Genomic DNA, 15,060 nt, shown 5'->3' with positions numbered 1-15,060 from the left:
TTCAGCTGTGAAATTGTTTGAGAAAACCAGGTATGTAAAATTGTATTTTACACCAAGGGATCTGCGTTACTACTTTGGCAGAAGTCCCAGAGACTTCTGTGGGAGGCTTGCCAGCGCCGAGCATATATTAGTACTCCTTATGTAAGAAGCAGGCAAGTGAAAATATCTTTAAGTTTTCAGTGTGGTGGGGCATTTTTCTGACACCTTAACCACAGTAATATCTAGAACTATCTTTGCAGGATGAAAAAGCAGAAGGATTCATCAGCCTACCTGAATTTAAAATTGACAGAGCCAGTGAATGCCGGAAGAAATAGTAAGTATGAATCCTGCAAGAAATAGCTACTATGAGTAAGTAGCTCAAACGTAATGCAATGATGTAATAGAAAAAGTGGAAGAAAGGACAAGGTTTTCCCTTAAAGCAGTGATGTAATGGACTTTATTACAATGAACATTTGATTGTATCACAGAATAAGCTCCTATAGGACATGCCCATTGGATGTGGTTTCTATGTGCCATCTTTGCTGAAGAAGGGTTTTTTTTTTTACTTTATCATGAGTCACAGTGCTTGGCTAGAGCAAAATGAAACAAGAACAAGAAGACTGCCTGACTGCTGCTGTGTTTTCCTAGTTTTTCTTTCTTGTTTCCTTTCTGGTTTGGGTTTTTTTGTTTGTTGGGTGTTGGAGTGTGTGTGTGATACATTTAAACTCAGTAAAGAGCTGTAAGCATAATAAAGAGACCATCCAAATAAAAAAGTCCCCATGCCTATGGCCAGGCATCAAACTTTAATGTAACTCCAAATCAGTTCACATCATCTCAGCGTTTGCTGACAGTCTATCAGTCCTGAGGCAGAGTGAAAAAAATAAGAGAATGACAGTGATTTGCTGTATTGTTGAGGTATGGCCTAAAGGTCTCAAATAACTTTTCTTCTTACCTAGCTGTGTACTGCTGTCCAGATTGTGCCATTGCACAAATCCTTTTCTTATTTAGATGCAAATTCAAGCATATGCAGCAACGTGGCAGGTTCATACTCCCACAGAGGTATTTGTAGAGTCATTACTGTTGAAAACTTTTTGCCTTGCCTTCTAATGGTTTTTACTCTTAAGTTCATCAAAATGAGGGAATCACTGAAATTTGTAGAGAAAAACAATTCAAAAGTAAAAAGGTATGGTTTGTAATAGATACAGTTCTAAAGAAGGCACTGATGTTGTGTCTGTTGGTCTGTGTAGCTCTTCAGGATGAACTCTATCCTTCATGATGGTCTCAAAGAGAAGAAAATTAAAACTGCATTTAAAAAAATACATCAGTTTGGGCTTATACTCCTGTGTTCTTGGGCAACATTGCTGCAGTGCTTCATTTTTTCTTTTTTGTCAATGTCAATTCATTTCTCAGAATTATAACCTGCTTAAATTCAAGTTGTTTTAGTTAATTTGGTATCTACTGGATAATAGAACACAAAATGTGGCTGTTAAAATTTCTTGCTTGGGATGCAGATAAATAAAACAACCTCTAAGAATCCAGATGAGACATGCTGTAACAGTTTTAAGGAGTCGAGTTTTGGGTCTCAGTAATTTGATGATGTCTTTCTAAACTGAGCTGATGTTACTGTACATCTTGCATAACATTATGTCAGGCTCTGATGCATTAGAGGACTTCTTTTTCTCTCAGTTTTACATTACCTTCACTAGCACTAACTTTCCTGGATATCAATTTCATATCCCTGATTTCTTATAACCTCTGTTCATATATTTACATATACATCTGTGGAATATATGTAAATGTACACAGACATATATATATTGAAAATTGCAAGCATGATACACATGAGGAGTATCATATACATTACACAGTGGATTAGGAAGAGTGAGAAATATATTATATTCAGATTTTTTTAACAGATATACAAAAAAAATCCATTGTGTCTCAGAAAAATGGTGATGTTCTTTGTGTCATGTTTGCAGTCATCCTTATTTTCTTTGGGATGAAGTATTTTTCTTATTTTAAGAGAGACCTTCAGGCTCTTCTCAAAAATTATTCTTCTATACTGTAAATTATTAATTACTTTCAGATGCATTTTCTGGATCTTCAAGTACTTCACCATAAATCTTTATCCAACTCAGTTAAAAAATTCTTTCTAGTAATTTATTTCATATCATGTATGAAATGCAGTAATTCTCTCCACCCAGCCATGTTGATTACTTTGGTGGAAAGAAAAGATGAGATGTAATTGCCCGTTGCTAAGAATGGCCTCAAGAACACAGTGTTGATTTATAACAGCTTTTCAGAAGTCAATCAGTGCATCACATTTTTCTGTTTGAAATGCAGTCATTAGATCTAAAGGTAATGTCAAGGTCATTGGGATGTGAGACATCAACAGGACTGAGACTTTTTCTGTTGTACCAAATAAATTGTCACATCCCAGTACATTAATTATATCCTTAATTGGTTAACTTTATCCAAATACAGGTGGTTGTTGAACAATATTCATGCACATATAAATTGTGCATTATTTAGAAAGGAGTAGTTGAAGAGCACTTTACTTGGTAAAATCTGGCACAATTCTAAAAGTTGTATGTTTACTTACTGTTTGGAGGCATCCAACAACTCAAGAAATCTGAACTCATCTCATTACTTTGGTGATGACACTGTCTTACATTTTAAAAAAAAACTTGTGCCATTACATTTTTATCATTCTGTTTTTCCTCTACAGTGCATTCAAAGCCTGCCATCCTAAGATCAAAAGTTTTTATTTTGCTGCTGAACATCTAGATGATATGAACAGGTAAGGAAATCTGGCAAAGTTCAAGGAACCATTCCTCACATGTGACACTTCTTGAAGCTAGTAATAACACAGTGACAGTAAATTACATGTTAATATAAAAAAAAAATTAATAGCTGAGAAAATAAAGTGCAGAGTAGCATTGTTTGAGTGACTGCATATGCCAAATACTCAATTCATGCAAAAATCTTTTTTTCTTTATTTAACCAAAGGTTTGAAGATATTTAGAAACAAGATTCCCTCTTTCTAAAAAAAAAAAAAAAAAAAAAAAAATACAATGTGTGAAACAACATCCAAACACAATTTCACAATTTCAGAATTCCAGGTTTCTGCTTTTGGTTGTGTGACACCTGCAAGGGTGCAATATCTCCAGCTCTGCTTCTTAACATACTCCCAGAGGCATGGTGCTTGCTCTGGGGATGCTCTGTGTCTGGTCCTAGGAGGGAATGAGAAGTTGGAGAAAGATTTAAAGCAATCACTCATTTTTCTTCTGTCAGTCTTGAAAAAGGAGGTAGAGATTGCAGGAATAAATTTTGAAGAATCTCTCTAGTACTTTGAATTTAACTTACATGTTGAAGTGAAAATTTTGTTGTATTGAATTTATTGGGGAAAAATTCAGCAATTCAAAAAGAACAAGGACTTAAGACTTACTTTTTCAGCATTGGGTATTTTAAGCCACTTGTGCCATTTTTTCAGGAAAATGAGTCTTCAGCACAAAACAAACACAGTTCCTCTTAATTAATTTGAATGGTAAATTAAAAACATGGATCTCATGTCTATTCAAATATTTGGGGTTTTATTTTATGTGTTTTCACAATGTAAACTGACATTAATTCAGTTCAAAATAATACTCCATTTTTGGCATATGACAGAGGACAAACAAATCTATTATTGCAACTTGAGAATTGTTCTATCTTAAGTAATACCTGTGGACATCCTTGCTGAGAAAAATTGCTTTTAAAATGGAGGGAAAAGGAGATAGATAGAACTCAATCCATAAAACTCTTAGTAAGTGCTGTAATCATAGTTAAATCTCCCCTGTGTGTACTAGGTTCAGGTACCTGGCAGAGCACCTTCGGGGTACTGCCAGTTCTTTACTGATAATACTTGACTGAAAAGTATGTCGATACTATACCATGCTTGCTTTCATTTAGAAATAGCTGTCTGTTAACACTTTTTCAAAAGTTCATGCGTGACTAAGGCTCACTTCAAAAGTCTCTCCTCAGTCAGAAAACTTAAAACCTTTTTAGTTGTTTGTAAAATTTTACGCTTACTTTTTTTTATAGGTTTTCCTTGATAATTCTGTCAAGCCAGTCACTCAAAACACAGTTTGCTGCACAACAGAGTAACAGCATGGTCTGTTCACCATATCCTGAACTACAGCAGTAGATAAATCATTTCTGTCAGCAGGTCCTCAGTTGGTATGACAGGCACCTTGTTTCTAAGGATAGAAAAGTATATAACTGTTCAGTAGTCAGAAAGCAGCAGCAAATATGCTTCAATTCTTTAAAAATATATTGCACAGTCTAACCCCCATAACTAAAAGATTTTTGCCTTCCCAACACAAATAGTCTTTTTATTATATTTTGAAATAAATGCTTATTAATTCGTTCAGAATGCGCTTGACCAAATTTTGAGCTGAGTTATACATATGTAAATTTAAATTCTGTCAAGGTCTATGGAATTACTTGAAATTCTTACATCTGAGTTGCCGTCAGAATCTCACCAAACAATTTAATTATTTCTCTTTGTTTACTGTATTAAAAGTCCACTTTTGCAAACATTGAATCAATTCTCAAGATACTAGGAAAAAAAAAAAAAAAGGGGGTTACTGAAAAAGATCTTTCAAATGCAGAGATAATAAAATCCTTCCTGTCTAAAAGCATCTTGTACCCTAGCTGAAGTCAAACACAGGATCACTATTGAGTTAAATAAAGACTGTTTTTGTCAATTTCTGATCTTTTTTTGTGAAGTTTCTGATACACATTTTGTTTATATATCATACATATATGCAATCATATATATGCAATTATTTTGGTTCTGTTTGTACTTGAAATTAAAGCAGAAAACTGCTAATACATAGTCTAGCTTAAGTTTCAAAATGGTTCAATTACTTCATCTCTTGCACAAAATCGTTTAGTTGTTTTTTATAAAAAGCTTATGCAGGATATGAAGGTTTTGTTTCTGTATATATACTCACATAAAATGGGTGTTTTAATCTCAGTTAACTGTCATTATTCAAATTTTCTTACTACTTTTATGACTGTGCCACACGACTATGCTGGTAAGGAATCTGGAGACCTATGATCACTGAACTTTTATTGTTGTGGTGTCTGAAGTTCCTTTCCTCTGCATGGTTGCACCAGCAAAAGTGTTCTTTCTACCCGTAGAACATGCTTAGTCTTGGTGAGAAGAAGGGTGGAATATCCTGTATTGATGCAAAGTACTGTTTTGCTAGTGTAAGTGTATAGTCATAGAAACACCTTGCTTGGAAATTCATTGTTATTCCCATTTCAAAAAGGATATCCATTTATTTCTACTTGATGATACTGTATGTAACTTTATTTAGATTTTGTGTAGTAATTGGGCCTGCTGCTTTATGGACTAACTATTTGATCTTTTCTTGAAATGATTAAGGACAATTTGACATCCTGTTTTGACTAAAAGCATTGCATCTACCTGGAGCATGAGACAAAACAGACAAATATTTCCTACTGTTCTGTGAGAATGCCAGTACTGTGCATTCTTCCTTACAGAAGTTACAGGTCTACAGAAAGATTGGATTTTTTTAATGCTGTTCTGTGTCATAAAATTGTTTCATTTACATACTGACAAGAAATGTATGTGCTATTCTTAAAAAGAAAAAAAAAGAAAACCTAGATGAATGCTGCAACTACTAGTGCTACTGTAGTTATTGTCATACCTAAGAAATAGGTTTTGTAATTCTCACAAAAAAATTAAAGCTGTATTTGCAGTAAGGAAGGAATATTTTCTTGGCCTCTTGCCCTCTAAAAGTTATAGTGGCTACCAGGATGCAGCATACCACAGGGGAGAAAGATGTAAATCTTCCCATGTCCTAGGGTTTTTTATCTTTCAGTATTCATAGTAAGGAATATTTGTATAACTGTACTCTTGGAACTTTCATTCCCAGTGCACTGTAAAGCAGGCATGTTTTACTCCCATTCCATTCTGCAGAAGATCTTTACATTTCCCTGTGATATAAGCCCAGTATTCTGGATTTCTCATGCAATTCTAACTTCAATGAACCATAACTTCAGCCATACGTTATTAAAATTATTTTCTAACCACACCCATTCTAACCATATCTAAAGAAGTTTTAGCAGCCACATATCAGAAAATAGGCAGAAGTCAGTACCACTATTTTAGTTTCTAAACTAGCAAACTGCTGAAAAGCTGTGGTTGTTAACATTTTACACCCCACAGGCACTGCAGGTGATATTCCAGACCATGACACAGTTCATGACCTGCAGAAAAACATGAAATGTAAAGTCAGTCTGCTGTCTCTCTCCAGACTGGTATACATTTCCTGGGTTCTCATTAGATACTTTTCAGGAAATAATGTTTTTCTAGAAACAATCATCTACTATAGCTGTAACCAGCATCAATTGACTGTCAATTAGTGTTGGTAATATAATTGATTACCTCACTCTCATGCACAGCTAATATTAAATGCTATCTCATATTTAGGACAGAATGAAGTTTTCCAACAGGAGAACCTCTATAGGTGCATTATCTAATACTCTGTGGTCAGCAGCCCTATCCAAAGGGCTTCAGTAGGTGGTTTTTCCCTCCTGGCTGTGCTGGGGTTGGTGAGCTGTGAGCTGAATTAGGAACGTGAAATCCAAAATGGGCGAAAGGCAAGTGAAGGGCGAGTTCCACTGCCTGCCATGTTATCTGACAGAGCAGGCACTTCTGACTTTGTGCTTCTTTCACCCTTTGGATGCAGACAAGTCAGTGGGCTTTGCTGGTCCCTCAGCAGCATGGGGCTGGAGTACTCTAGGAGAGGTTCCTGCCTCAGTGCCTCTGATTTGGGCTGGCAGAGCTGTCGAGACAGCTGAGCATTATTCCCCAAAGAAACCTTTCACATACCAGGAATGTGAACCTAAAGCTTTGAAGTGGATCACCTTTCTGCTGTGAAGATGTGAAATCATTGTCTGAGACATGATTTGTTGGATTTCTTTTCCTGTGTGCCAGTTGTTTTTATAAGTGTATGGCACTTCCTAACAGGTACAACTGAAATTTTAAGCAACTTCTTCAGCTTCCCTGTTCTTGCATGAAGTATTCTGTAATCACTTCAGGAGTAAACCTTTACCTTTCTTCCCAATGTACAGTGATTTATGGACCATTAACATGATTTATAGATCATATATATGATCACTGTTTGTGGAAAGACAGTGACAGGAGTTAATTTTGAAGTGAGCAACAGTATTTTATGATCTGATGCCTGCTTACCCTGCAGTGAAGGAGCGATCACAGAGGTGTACCTCCTGCCGAGACAATACTACAGCCTGTTTCTGGGCATACAGTATGCAAGTGAAGCCCATCAGGCACAGTTTTCTGAAACAGGGGATTCACATTCTTGAAGAAAATACAAGCCTGCCTTCAGCTGTCCTTCTGTATACCATAGCAGCAGAATTGCAAGCCGGTAGGCTGGCAGACCAGGCCTGTCAGATCTTCACTATGGGATGACTGGGGCAAGTAATTCAAAGTTTACCGTGGAATGGACAACCACAGGAGATTGTCATGGTGCTTCAAAGCCATGTTTATGGAGGACGTGATCTAGTGTAAGGACTTGGATAATGAGTACACTGAGAGCCTCATTGGGGAAGAGGACAGGTTGAAAGAGTCCACTGCTAGAGGCAGTCGAGTGTATGCTTGGCAGTGCCAACTCTGTTGAAAGAGAATAGCAGTAGTTTTGAAGATTTTTTTTTTTACCTTGTGCAGCCTATGGAAGCATTTTTTCAAGTCTAAGTTGAAGTTAAAGCCTTAGATGTGAATTGCATTGAGGCAATTGTCTTTTCTTCCACTGCTTCTCTGACATGAACACAAAAGTGAGTTCTGATATGCCTCCTTCTCTTTGTACTTGGCACTGCAGGTAAGCTCTAAAACACATAATGGCATAATTAAACGTCACTGTCTGTTTGGGAGTGAACCTGTTCTATTTATTTCTGGTTTCTGCTCTGTTCCTTTGCTGAGTTGCCAATTCAGGCCTTAAAATATTGCTTAAATCTCTGAAAAGTGGTGTTTATTCTTAAGAAATCAGAACAGCAGGAGTATTGGTTTGATGGCATATCTGTAAGCAGCAGATTTAATAGCTCTATGATTATCTCCAAATCCTTTATCTTACAGGTGTTTGACATCATACATGGTTTTCCATTTGAAATAAAATCTTTACTGTGAAAACAATTTGCTCAACAGCAAAATCATAGATCCTTGGAGACTCCCTGAGTAAGAGGATCAAAGAAAACAGCTGTCTAATATGAAAAATAATGTTGTCCTGAACCTCCTTCAGATGCTCTGAACTTTGTTTTTTGTAGAAGTGCACCCAAAAAATTAACTGTATTGATATCACTGGGTTTTTTTTAATATTATTTCAGATGGCTAAACAGAATTAATATGCTTGCTGCTGGCTATGCAGAAAGAGAGAGGATCAAACAAGAGCAAGGTAAAGTGTTATTTTGTCTTATCACAAGTTCATCTGTTCTTTTTTCCCTGCTGTGTATCAGGCCTCATTCTTGTCATCTGAAAACAGTTCATATATGAGTATCACTGTTGTGGCTTTAGAGAATTCCTTCTCTTTCAGCGGTTCTGATTAGTTTCTTCAGATTCTGATCCACAGGCACTACATCATTTCTGAGAAGGCCACAGAAGGGAGCTAAAAGCAGCCAATGTATTGCCAGTAAGCTCTGTTATGTGGTAGCAAGGAGTCTGTGACCTCTATCAAGACTTAAGAATCTGCAACTAAAAACAAATTTTAAATGCTGCATTTGATGTTTGAATTCCGAGGACAGGAATGCATGAAACTGGTCTCAAAAAGAAAAAATAAATAAATAAATAAATTAAACCAACACCACCAACATTCTGCCTGCTACATACTTGAATTTCCCCTAAAGACTTTAATTTTGAGGTCATTAAATTTTTTGTTATTTCTCCTGCTTTTGCTATACTGAGATGTTTGCTAACACTCTGTTGGCATTGCATTTGAAATTGCAGGTCTACAGCATTTTTTATCACTTTATTTTTAATGTCTAATATTTCATAGGTTTAAAAAAGTGTCATATGTAAAATAATGAGTCACTTTAGTTTGCTGCAGTAGAAATCCTGTTTGCACACAGGAAAAAAAAAAGAAAATAAGAAAAGGAAAGACAAGAAAAAAAATGGTCAGTCCTCAATTGTTTTGGAGAGGTTGTTTCCTAGAATTGCCAGTGACACAGATCCACAGAAGTGTTCCTATCCAATTAGGTGTTCTGGCAAGCAGCTGGCTTTTGAATCCATGCTCTTTTTTAGAACTGTATCTGGCAGCAGGCACTTGAAAATTGCACTAGTCGTGATGATGCAGAGCTTGTCCAGAACAGTGCCTGCCTGTTCCCCAGTAAGTCAAAACCTCACTTTTTAATTCTGAGGCTCTGCAGCCTTTTATCAGTAAGGTTCTGATTTTTAGCCCAAAAGGCTTCTAGCTTGGACCTGCAGGAGCAATGTATTTGTCTAGCCTTTTCTTTAAAAAGACTATATTTCTAACTATTTTTCAGGGAGAGGTATGTTCAAAAGGCTATCACTGGGCTTCAAAATATGCCATGTGGTGTCCTCCGTGTCCCCCCAGGCTTTGTACCGACCTATGTGACAGCAGCCGTAGCCCTGAGCTTACATGAAGAGGAAGATGCATGTGGTCTGTCTCTCTGCAATGTGTTGCTGCAGTGCCATTTTCCTGGGAGACACTGCAAAGCAATCCTTTCCCCAGTTCAAAGTAAGGGTGACTTTGGCAGCCAGCTAGAAACCTCAAGAGAGTAGGGTATTCTGTAGGGGTAGAAGATTAAAAGACAACATCAGAAAATTATGTCTGCCTTGTTTCATTCCCTGTTTGCCTCGCCACAAAACATCCTAGAGGGATCAGTGTGGGGTTGAAAAGCAGTGGCTTACAGCATACTGCCATAATTCAGTGGTAGCAGTATGTGTGGGAAGGTTTTGGGGCATTCTGTCATTTTTGCACATAACTAGGTTGTACCTGCTGTTGCCTCATGGCTTATTGTGTTTTCCAGTAAGTGCAGCTACCTATCCTAAGAGTGTTGCCCACACACCCTGTTTTAGGCTGGTATAGTTCTTGGCACATCGTGTAATTCATACACCAGGCCCTCCAGAGCCCACGATAGCAGCACCATGCTCACTGTTCCTCCAGTCAGGTTCTCAGTGCCTCACCAGACTTTAAAATCAGTTTGGAAATCTGTACTCCCCAAGCAGCATTACAATAACCAGTTTGGAGGGACCTGTATACCATCTGTCACTGCTTGAAGAGTCTGTGAACAAACTGAATCTTGGAGTCTTCTAGGAAATCCTCTGTGTTAGCATTCAAAGCCAAATTCAAACTTTTATTGGCAGCGGGTTGGCACTAGAATTACAATAACATATGGGACAGTAAGGGAGAAGGTGTGTGAACAGTTACACCAACACTGTCCAAGTGCACAACTGCAGGCATGATATACCTTTCGAAATGCAGATGGGTGTGAAGAAATATTTTTGCTACCAAGCAATCACTGGGTAATAAAATAGCAGGTGATCCGGCTCCTAGACCTGAGCTCATGTGCATTCAGGCCTCATGTTACCTATTATTGAAATGTCTTCCTATAGAAGATAATCAGTGAGACCCCATTTACTATGGAAATTACATGCCAGGCACTGACTAAGCTCCTTATTACCACTCTAACACCATTCACTCAAAATGATATATCATATCCAAGTAGCTAAAACTATATTCCCTTTGTGTTGCTTTGTCATGTTTAGTGTGGGAATCAGTATCACATTCCCCCCTCGCTGCCACACAGCGTTTCTGTGCTTCTGGTGATTATCCTTGGCTCCCAGCACAAGGGCTATTAAACAGCTCAGCAGTGTCCCTAATTAGCAAAGGCATCAAGTGAGCAAAGTTAAGCCTCTCTATCACTTGAAGCATTTTTGCAGTTATAAAAACTGTGAAGCTGGAATTTTCTGTATTCGATAACTGTGCTAATAGTCATCTACATATTTGATTTTACAAAAGGTCTTTTATTTCTGTTCAGTTCAGCTCTGTGCAGCAAAGCTTTATGATACCTCTGAAAGAATTCAAAGATAGTTGTCAAACCTGTTTCAAATAGGAGTTGAAAGGTTCTGAATCTAAAGTGCCTAAATATATTTCAAGTGCTTAAGAGATGCACGAATCACCAAAGTGTGGGTGTACTGCTGAATAAACTGTCACATTCTGTACAGAAAAAATTTGTAAAAATACCATCAGCTTTCCATATTGAATATAATGAATGTTAGCAATAGGGAAAGGACTTCCTTGGGTAGGGGAGTTAAACTTCCCAGTCATATAAAATCAGAGCTAAAAAATACTAGCTTATACAAATAGAAAATATTTAATTGGCAAACGGCAGGTGGGTGTTAGTTTCTTTGTAGTATATGCAATCTTTTGCTCATTTAGAGAGCAAAATATTTCAAGATATGACCGATGCATTGAGCTTGTCCATCACTCAACTGGACAAAATCTGCAGAGAGAAATATGACATAATACACATTTTAGATAGACTCTAACGAACCAGTTGCCAAAAGCAGAACTCTATTTTCATACATTTCATCCAGAAGGTGACCCCTGTAACTGCAGAATTTTTCTAGACAATCTGTAGGTTACCAACAGAATTCCCTATCTGAGGTAAGGTGTGCAAAAAGCATGATCATACAGGGTTTTATTTTATGTGGATTTGATAGCAAGAACATCTTTTTAGCCAAAACTGGAAACTGCAGTGAGGCTGCTAGATTTTACTTTCAGAATAAACAGTTGAGCTCCAAGTCTGCAGAAGTGTCACTGAGTGATGCAGTTCTGACAGGCCTCTCGCCTCACATTGTGCCATTAAGCTTTGCTGTAATAGGAACCAACATGCTTATCTGCCAATATTTTCAGGTGTTTTGAGCTGCTGAAAACAAGTTTTCTTAAAACTAGGAGTGATTTTAAAAAGAGATTTCACTGGTTTAGTCTTTCATTCACCAAAAATAAATTATTTGCAGATTTGTAGAGACGAAACTACTTGGAATTTTTTATTTCCTAGTCATGAAAAATTTATTTATGCTATTTATTTATTATACTGTTTTGAAAGAGAACCTCTCTGCTGTAAGCTTACAGGAAGCATCAAGAGATTCAGAGGTAATACAGAGTTGTTACTGTGTAGAAAAAAAAGATAAATAAGGCTGTTCCTACCACTATTACAGTCTAAGAATATACAAAATTTTAGAGACAGCTCCTTCAAGATGGTGTCAATTATGGTGTCAAATCTTGAATGAGACTAGGTACAGTAGATCATTAATCATACAATACAATAATCACCGTAGTAACAAAAAATCATTAAAGCCAGAATTATATGTTGTGCAAGCTTGGATTTTTGGTTTAGATCATTTATGAAGCAGCGATCAATCTTCTCCTCATCTATAAAAGGTAGTTAGTCATGTAGTTCATTAAACACTTACTAAGTGAAGTGAAAATTGCCTGTGATTATTCTGTGAATAGTCTGACCTGAAGTGTCCTGTTATGCAATGATTTACCCAAATACTAGAAGGTAGCACTTTCAGAAACAAAGTGGCAACAAAAATGTTTGCATAAGCCCTACAGTGTGTGGAAATGTTAAAGTTATCCATCTTGAGCCCAGCTGGCGGTTAAGTAGTTTTCTTTTGTAAGGACTATTGAGGTCGGTCCAGTGTCTATTTAAATAGATGCTATTGTGCTTCAGAAATATTTGCAACAGAATAAATATAAGTTCACATGGCACATTCTTCCACCCATTTTCCCCTTTGACCAAGCTACCCAATATAGGAAAAGGGCTTGGCCAAGGCTTGATTTCCTGACTAGGTGAAATTTCATATCCCATTAAATTTAGCCCACAAGATCTGCATCCATTGTACTTTCTCATCTGTCTTTTGGAACTCTGCACTTAAACGTCATTGTCATATTTTTCCTTACCACATCACCTTTGTGTTCATGCATGGATAACATGGGCAGCAGCTGTTTTATGAAGCATATATACGATATAAAGTTTTTCTGTCTTCTCTTAAATTCAGCTGATTGTTTTGGAAATTTAGCTGAAAAGCTTGGGTAACCAGTAGTAGACAACAGAAAAAATGGGTAGAAAAATAGTGTTGATTATTCATGTATGCAATAACCCCTACTTGTTTGATTTGCCAGTTAGTGTTAATTACATTTGTTCATGTTATTTGCAGTCAAGAAGACTTTTAGCAAGTTACATTTTCTCATCTTTTCTGTTTGAAAAATACTTTCAGTATTTTCCAGGCAAAATGCGGCCAATCATAATTACTTTCAGGGGTTTATAAATATTTGAAAATCTGGTCCTTGCATTAGGAGTATACTGTATGCATGGTTTATTTATAAGGTGTGTACAAGAGTTAATTTGTTGATCATTTGCAGGTTGTTGTTTCGTATCTCTGCAGTGGGGCATTAGACTTGGTGTACCCCATAATATTTTGCATTTTCCCTCTTTGGATTAAAACTATTCCAAATCACAGTGGCTAACATTACAGAGTCACTAGTATTTAACTCTCAGTAATACCAAGGATGGAGTCTCCAGTTGCTTTTGTGAAAGCAAGTCCCCGCTGTACAAACGTATCAAAATGTGTTGGTGCTTTTTGATCTGATGCGTATGTAACTTGTAGATTACTGGAGTGAGAGTGATAAGGAGGAAGCTGACACTCCATCAACACCCAAGCAAGACAGCCCACCGCCCCCGTACGACACATACCCACGGCCTCCTTCAGTAAGTAACCTGCAATTGTCTACAGGGATGACTGTGTAGTAAAGTGTCACTTTTACCCACTATGCTGCTTAAAAGCATGTGCATGCACACCTTATGGCACTCCCCAGTAAATTTTTGGAGTCCGTACTTGACTTAATGCATTTGTTAAGCAACATACATCGCTAACTTCAGCAACCATCAGTGCTTCTGTCACTGGTTTGCAGAGAATGTGTGTTTATCATCCCACTCACTGTACGGAATAGACTGTTACAGAATTCTTTCTTCCTGTTCTTCATGCATGATAGACCCCAACTCATCCATGCAATCCCTCCGCAGCCCCGTACTGACTTCCCTGAAAAAGTGTTGTTACTTCAGTAACAACACTCTTCTCTATGGCTCCAAAAGTTGTGCTGTGAAGCTTTACAGGAACAAATTACAATTCGGTTTCCAAAGAAATGCCAACCTAAAAATGTTCTGTCTTATATTGCAAATGATGATACTGTTCTGTTGTGAAAAAGTGAGTTTCTCTATAAACTAGAAAAAAAAGAGGATTTGAGTTTTATTTTCTTCTGAAAGCAGTTGTTGATTTAGAACAAGAGTACAGACTTCTAACTTATTCTGCAGTAGCAGTTTTCATTTTCATGGCCATATACTCAGACAGTGTTAACTTATGTGTTCTGCTTGAATATAGTTTTAAAAAGCAAGAATTCAGAATTAAAAAACGGGAAAACCAGGGGAAAGATCACATTCATGATGGTTTTTTTGAATACAATACTTTATCTTCCAAAATGATAGATTTTTTTGAACTGAACCAAAGCACTGCAAACACAATTCCAAAGAAATTTTTAGCAAGATAAGTTGACAACAGGCATCTGGATGGCACTTCTAAGGTTTTTAACGGCCCAGGCACATCTCTTCTGTGTTTTCCATAGTGCCATATTCTGCAAAGTTTTCCGCAGATAATTTTCATGGCTTATTTTATAGACTAAGGAGCATAATAAAGATATACGTTATGGATAAGTATCAGTGTTTGTCCTCCAGGTGTGATACATGGCTATTGGCATGCCTTAAAGTTAGGATCAGGGCCGGCTAATTGGGTAGGTTTGTGCCTTTTTCACTAAGCTGGGTGCCATCAGCGACAACAAAAAGTACCCGAGGATTACTAGCAGTAGGTTTCAGTCTGCAGCGGTCTGAAGGTTGCTCTGTCGCTGACGTTGCAGATGAGCTGCACGAGCCCCTACGTGGAGCCCAAGCACAGCCGGCTCTCCTACACCGAGACGC

General features: G+C 37.3%; 1 protein-coding gene across 1 annotated transcript in view; it reads left to right on the top strand.

Annotated features, from left to right (window-relative positions):
• CNKSR2 (connector enhancer of kinase suppressor of Ras 2) overlaps positions 1-15,060 on the top strand; it is a gene marked incomplete at its 5' end in the record, with an annotated part of 181,132 nt that overhangs the window by 126,573 nt on the left and 39,499 nt on the right. The window contains 5 exons of the mRNA XM_008942174.1: positions 240-313; positions 2,708-2,779; positions 8,395-8,462; positions 13,700-13,800; positions 15,000-15,059. Coding sequence (XP_008940422.1) covers positions 240-313; positions 2,708-2,779; positions 8,395-8,462; positions 13,700-13,800; positions 15,000-15,059 — 375 coding nt within the window. The remainder of the gene's footprint in view (positions 1-239; positions 314-2,707; positions 2,780-8,394; positions 8,463-13,699; positions 13,801-14,999; position 15,060) is intronic.

Source organism: Merops nubicus, unplaced genomic scaffold, assembly GCF_000691845.1.
Source record: "Merops nubicus isolate BGI_N331 unplaced genomic scaffold, ASM69184v1 scaffold7606, whole genome shotgun sequence".
In the NCBI taxonomy this organism is placed as follows: Eukaryota; Metazoa; Chordata; class Aves; order Coraciiformes; family Meropidae; genus Merops; species Merops nubicus.
Note: the sequence above shows the minus strand (reverse complement) of the source record. Positions and strands in the feature narration are given on the sequence as shown.